General features: G+C 39.6%; 1 protein-coding gene across 1 annotated transcript in view; it reads right to left on the reverse strand.

Moving 5' to 3' along the window:
- The window catches only part of LOC138011020 (EF-hand calcium-binding domain-containing protein 9-like), a 7,878-nt gene extending 4,396 nt beyond the window's left edge, over positions 1–3,482 (reverse strand). The window contains exon 1 of the mRNA XM_068858035.1: positions 3,419–3,482. Coding sequence (XP_068714136.1) covers positions 3,419–3,482 — 64 coding nt within the window. The remainder of the gene's footprint in view (positions 1–3,418) is intronic.
- Positions 3,483–7,500: the final 4,018 nt, after the last annotated feature.

The following is a 7,500-nucleotide window of genomic DNA, read 5'->3' on the forward strand; positions in this document are numbered from 1 at the left end:
GTGACAGACAAAACGTGTCTGGTGCACATGTTACTAGATCCAGTACATGCAATACTTCAGCTAGGAACGCTACCCGCTGGCCTGTTACTCACAATGATATTGGCACTTCTCATAAATAATCCTTGCTGCATCGCGACTTAAAGATTTTTTATACCAATGCTTGTTCTCTGTTTAACAAGCTTGGTGAAATTAAATGCATTGTAAACTCTAGTGATATTGACATTATTTGCATAACAGAAACTCACTTTTCTACAGAATATTTTGACGCTGAGCTTGCAATACCTAATTACCTAATTGTATGATAATGTGGAATATCTGGCTTCTAAGAAATTTAACTGGGCTAAATGTGACGTTCCTAGGTTAATTAGTACTGGTCGGCAGATAGATTGGTTCTACTCTGAAGAGGCACTCCACTGTGTTGACATCATGTGCGGCGAACTCGAAAGTAAAATACTACATGCAATTCATCATAGTGTCCCAATTTTAGTACAAAAAACTACGAAAGAAGGAAGACCAATACGCAAAGTCCCATGGGAGGGTTCGAAACTCCGTCGTGCACGAAAGGAAAAGAACAATGCGTAGCAAACTTTCAACATTTCTCCGTCTCATTTCAATCTCACTTCTGCCCTTGAATTTGAAGAAAAATATAAATCTGTAGAACGGAAACTTAAAGAAGATTATGAAAAAAAACTCTCTAAAAATGTGAAACAAAATCCAAGCAAATTATTTGCGTATCTAAGGAACAAAAAGAAGTCGAATAGAACAGTATCTTGCTTGCGAAAAGCTAATGGACAAACTACTACTTGCCCTAAGGAGACTGCTGATTTACAAGTGGAGTCATTTGCTTCCGTTTTTACCGGGAAGCTCTAAATGAAAATTGTGTTCTCGAGAATATGGCGGAACAAATAAATGAATTCACTGTAGGAAAGGAGGAAGTCGTACAACAGCTGAACTCGTTGAACATCCATAAAGCGGCTGGACCGGATAGTCTACATCCTGTGATTATAAAAACTCTAGCTGAAAATGGAAACTTTGTCAACGCCGTTACAGTTCTCTTTCAAGCTGTTGCAAGGACTTGCTGCATCCCCAACCCATGGAAGCGCGCAATAGTTACTGCCTTACATAAGAAAGGTTCACTCAATGATGCATGCAATTATAGACCTATTTCTCTTACTTGCATTTTATGTAAAGTATTCGAGAAATTACTTTATAGACATCTCTACACGCACGTGCTTGACAACCTCAGCCCATACCAACACGGCTTTGTACACGGCAAGTCGTGTCTCTCTAATCTTTTGGAAACAGTGCATGAGATCAATACTATTTTAGAGGATGGGGATGTAGTAGACCTAGTCTACTTGGAAAGCGTTCGATAAAGTTCCACATGAGCGACTCCTGTTGAAGTTAAAAGCATATGGGATAACCGGCCAATGTAACAATATTATTCGTAATTTTATTACTGGTAGAACAATGGCAGTCCGTGTAGGCGACGAATTATCCACATGGGAATCCGTATTATCTGGAGTGCCTCAAGGTTCCGTTTTGGGGCCCTTGTTGTTTCTTTTGTTTATTAATGACATGCCTGCTATCACAACAAATACAACCACGTTATTTGCTGACGACTCAAAGTTAATAGGAAACGCACGATTACCTGCAACCATTCAGTCGGACTTACACTGCTTATCCCATTGGGCTGACGTGTGGCAAATGAAATTTAATGAATCAAAGTGCAGCGTTTTGCATATTGGTAAAGACAACCCTAAAAATAACAAAAATAACTACATGATGGGCCATACACGCTTGCAAGTGCTTGAAAAGGAAAGAGATCTAGGAGTGGTTGTTTCAGCTGGTGATACCATTTCTTGCCTGGAACAATTACGAAGAATGATCGGAAAAGCAAAACAAATGACGTCATGGATCATTAGGAATGTTGTATCTAGGAAACCAGAAGTGCTGATACCATTTTACAAAGCTTTGTCAGACCCCATTTGGAACATGCAGTGCAGGTTTTTGCCCCAACCGCAGGACACGGAAACTGGGGCATTATGATGGAAATTGAGGACTGCCACAGACAGTTTACGAGGATAGTTGAGGGCATGGGTCTACTCCCTTATCGTGAAAGGTTACAGCGTCTTAGATTAACGACTTTACTGGAACGTCGAATGCGTGGTGACTTGATCGAGACTTTCAAAATAATCAACGGTTTTGTGGACTATGGTCATAATATGTTTGGGACAAATACGGCTTATTGAACTCGTAATCTTAATGTCACTTCTCATCATCCATTAAGATCAGCGCATGACTTCTTCAGCAATAGAGTTATTAAATATTGGAACCAGTTGCCACTACGCGTGCGAAATTCAACAAGTATTAATGCCTTTAAGGCTGGTCTTGACCTCTTTAAGTCATCTAAACCTGATTCGCCTAATGGATTCTGGAAATTGTCGGAAGAAATCTTTAATAGAATAACCGATAAAAGTGAACATGTCAATTATTTGCTAGCCAATCGCGATGTTGCCATGCGGCAAAATATCTTGTTTTAATAATTGATTTTGTTGTTTTCAGCTTTTTCCTTCGATTCTAGCATTTTTAATAATACAATTTTGATTTTTATTACGTGTTTATAATAATTTTGTAAATAGAGATATCCTGAAGTGATATAATAAAGTTGTCTATCTTATCTATTTGTTTTGGACTCTAGTTCACGATCGGTGGTTTGATAGCCTCTCGATTAACACTTACCTCCTTAACTTTATGATCTCTGTACTTATATAATAAACAAATTACTTCATGATTGGCTCATTTGTACGATTTTTATTACTCACTCGTTGTGAAGGATCGTTTAACTCACTAGTTCGCTTCGCTCACTCGTTTGTTTACGCAATCCTTCACAACTCGTGAATAAAAATCGTACGCACTCGCCAACCATGAAGTAATCTATATATCTGTCCTGCAACTTGTGCCCCAACGGTTTGCGGCACCAGCCAATGAAAATGTGCGTTTAACCGTATGTGATCATCGCAAACGAGATAAGTTGCAAGAAACGTTGCTTAGTATAACACCCACCAAGCAACTTGTTTCGCAATGTCATAACTTTTGCAGAAATAATTGGCAAGGGTAACAAATTAAGTTGTGATCGATCACCTAGACGATTGCAGCCAGTGGCCAGACCGGAATTGAACCCAGATCGACCGCATGCAAATCCGTCGCCTTAAGTTAACCACTGCACTAAGCGGTGGCAGAAATTTCTTTTATTTGTTTTCATTTATCGAATGGTGATGGAGGATTTTACTTTTCACTTTGGACATGTCATAAGTGAATTAATAGAAGCACATGAACGAGAAATTTCGCCATGATGCTCACAGTTAGTGTAAGTAAGTTCAACCTTGGCTTTTGAACATCAAATTATGAAACATACCTGTAAGTAAACAATACGTTCTGTCCAAGTGCATATATTTTAGTATCTGGGAGCGAATCTTCATCTTTTTCCACGTTTTAATTTCAGTCTCAGAGGTTTACAAAAACCTAGGTGCAAGAGTAGACACTTCATTGTGACGTATAGTTCATCGAGCGCGCGCAAACAAGTATATATAAGAAATTATTCCTGATCATATCGGCAAAATGGTCATTATCGCTAAGGTTGAATATTTTCCCTACATGCGAACGATATTCAAGCGAAGTGGAAATTTCAGAATTATCTTCAACAAGTCAGATACGAATCTCATGCTTAGCTGTGAAGGAGAAAAGTATCTAAACGCAGTTATGTCAGCTTACCTGCTAATCGTCTGCCTCTAAGTGGAAGTATTAAAGGAAGAAGCTATTTTCATAAGGTAACACGATACCGAGCATTTACGAGTTGATTAAGAAAATGGAATGTAATTTAACCAAAGCGAGACAGAGCGATTACCAGTAATCCGACATATACGGAATATATTACAACGATAACATCAATCACTGTCCCATACTGCGCTAAGGCTCACTAATTGTTGGTAACTTGATCTCTTGCATTGGAAGTATGTTGATCTTAATGCAAAGTTCCAGAGCTTGGACAATAAAATGGGTGTTAGTGCCGATCGATCAACAAGGATGGGCTCGTACTTCATCCAGTTTCTGTACCATGGCTTGTGCGGCGGCGTCGATAGGCACGTTGGTAAACAGCGACTCTACGACGAAAGATTCATGATCTCGTTGTCTAGGATAGTCTCGCTGCTGATAGTGACTACGAAGTGCGCTAAAGTGGTCAACGCGAAATCCATGTAAAAAGAAGAAAGTAAAACGCTACCCTGAGTAAACAGATAAATCGTATGCTAAGGTGTTTTAACGTGTGCAACAAAACTCGCGGGTCTCTTTCGAGGGGCTGATATGGTCCTTTCTTTCTGTGTGGTAAACTAACCCTAAACCCTAATCCTAACCTCAACACTGACCCAGCCTTTGTCCCCCGGGAGGACTAATTGGAAGGCTCTACACATCGATCACTACTGGTATTGTCAAGTGCCTCTAAGAGCGTGCTGAACGTCTCGAAGCAGAACCTACATTCTGTCTTCGTTCCCAGACACCGCACAGTTAGCGGCCGCTTTTCGAGCTGCAGAGTACCTTTGAGTTTGCTACTCCTCACAAGCGCCTCTCACAAGTTAAAAGACAACAAATCGCATTGATTATAAAATAGTACAAGGTAAAGAGCTACATTCATGTCTCTGTAGATTTTGCTTCGCCAAATTTGCTGCGCGTCATCTTGCTGGTGATTATTAGTGTCATACAAAACAGAATGGTCTGTGCGGAAAACTGTTGGGACAATTCCCGCTTTTCTCCCTCTCCCATTACAACGTCGATTTTTCACGGTCCCCGAAATCAAAATTAGTTCATTGATCTCTCGAATGTTCCATCATTGTCTGAAGGAAGGGGGGCACGAAAAAGACAACGAAAGAAGAACACGCGTTGCTCGTATAACCAAAGTCTTTTGACCAGGATTGTGGAGAGAACCCCAGAAGTTTTGGCATCCCTTTTTTCCTGATTGCAAACGTAAACAAAAAGAGGTAGTGATATAACTTATTTATCCAGTCAAGCTATGATCCTCCCAGTTATGATCGCAATTTTAGCAATTGCGTAAAGAAGCCTGAAAAATTGAGGACTTCAACGGGGTCTGAACCCGTCACCTCGCAATACCGGTGCGACGCTCTAACCAACTGAGCCATGAAGCCACTGACGTTTAAACCTGGTCATTTTTCTGTCAGAAATGAATCAGTGAACGAAATGATATATGAAATGAATCGTATACTGAACTGCCGATGCGAAATCAAGTAAAGCTATGATCCTCGCAGTTATGGTCGCAATATCAGCAATTGCATAGAGAAGCCTGAAACATTCAGGACTTCAATTTGATTTCATAAATGATAATATATAGATTTAGTAAAGCCTAAAAGCGGAGCTCCCGGCTTGTTTATTCTTACTGGCTGGAAAATAAAAGGCTTTGGAACTGTCCGCCTTTTGGCTTTCCCGGATATTGCTTAATTATGTCATTTTCTTCGCTGCCTAACAAGTGAATTCCACGGTTAATTTCACCTGAAAAACCGACTGATCGCATGAATCACGAAGGGATGAGTGTGATATCGGTTTTTCCAGAGAAATCTACTGTCGAATTCACCAGTTAGGCAATTAATCTTTCTTGAATCGCAAGAGTTTTAAAAGAAAACAAGCAAATCCTCAGCAAGCGAACGGAAAAGGAAAGAAGCCATTTGAGAGTCGACTGTCAAAAGCCAGCGAATAGGAATCACGCTAAAATTAGAAATCACAGACGTACGATAGCTCGTGATGTGACAGATCGTACTTTATTTATTCCACTTTATCTGTGAAAACGAGATCATTTACATTTTGATGTACTTAATTGAAACACGCCAGCTTGGCTTAGAACCAGAATCGACTAGAAAGGACAAACTTCAAACAAGATCTCCAACAAATTACCTGTACGTGCTCTAAACAAACTTCTGAAAACACAAGCGGGTGATATTTCTCCTTACTTTTTACGAGAACTCATTGCGATTACATGTTTAAAACATAAGTGCAAAATTTTCTTGTCACTGTCGAGGCACATCGAAAACAGTTAGCCAAGCGGAGTAAAAAAACTTCTTGTTCGCTCGCATTTTAAGGGTCCACTGACGTATTTTTTGGGGTGCGTTGCTAAGGATGTAATGTTTAAGTAATTCGAGAGAATCTGGCATTATTTTGGTCAGTTTCCAACTTTTGTAAGCCAATGACCCTAAATATGACGTCATCATACCATGCCCATGGGCACGTGACCAATAAAAGAAAACTCTAAATTTGTCTCCGCGCTACGCAATTTTGGTATTTAATCGATGGTTTGATAATTTGTATTCGTTTTTGCATCCAGCCAAGCATGGTTTTCTTCTTATTTTGAAAAATGTTCTTTTTAAAGACATAAACGATACTGAAATAGCCATAACTTTTTCAAAAAAGATGATTTTAAAAAATCAATGCTTAGTCAATGCTTAGCTATATTCTGAATTTGGGGGTGAAACGTGCCATGTAAAAAACAATTAATTCCATTTAAAACTGCCGGAAATTTAGCTTTTTTCTCAAACCGGAAGTCAGTTCGTTACGCATGCGCAGTTGATCTGAGAACGAGCGCGAGGAAAGGCAAGGAAAAACCTTCAATGGAAACAACAGTTTGTGCGGTGACTTTTGCTTGTGAGTGGGTTTTCTTCTCACCTCATGATATGATGACGTCAGTTACCGGAAGTAACATTTCACTTCCTTAGCAACGCGGGAAAAATTGGTCTATGGGCCCTTAAAGCCAAGCAAACCCTTGCTCGCTATAGAGTCTCCAGTAGCTCAGTGGTTAGAGCATCCCACTAGATCACGGAGGGTCGTGGGTTCGAATCCCATCTGGGGCTCGGATTTTTTCCGAGTTCCCAGTGGGTTCTATCAACATCTCATTTCTCATGTGTATATATCATTCTCACATTCGCTCAAACCAGCAAAAGAGCGATTATTTCTGTCCAAAAAGAGTACAGATGATTGTTATTTAATTCCAGTTAACAATAAAAATTCGACTTTCATTCCTGAACAAAGGAAAAAACGACTAAACCACTTTTTAAAATATGCATCCACTTGAAATAACTCATCCGCAGAAATAACAAACGGGTTAGTGTCCAAGAAAAGAGTTTGTGGAGTAACTTCTTCCACCAACTTTAAGCTATTACTGGTGTATCGTTTTGTCGTTCTTGTTCTCCTCCTCTGTTCTTTCGTTTCTGTTCTTCTGTCATAGGCCGTCCAGGCATCTTGCAACCCTACTAGATTAAAAATTAAAAATCTTAAGCTAAGACTTACGCAGAAAATTGCAATTCAGAGCAAAAAGCAGCACTAAACAAGTTAAAAATAAATACTCAGCTTTACGTTTACATTCCTCCAATGCTTGACTTGAATAACTACGTAGCCACCAGTGTGTCCTGACCACAGCTATATTATGTCAAACCTGGGTTAAAA

This window comes from Montipora foliosa, chromosome 7 (assembly GCF_036669935.1).
Source record: "Montipora foliosa isolate CH-2021 chromosome 7, ASM3666993v2, whole genome shotgun sequence".
NCBI classification, from domain to species: Eukaryota; Metazoa; Cnidaria; class Anthozoa; order Scleractinia; family Acroporidae; genus Montipora; species Montipora foliosa.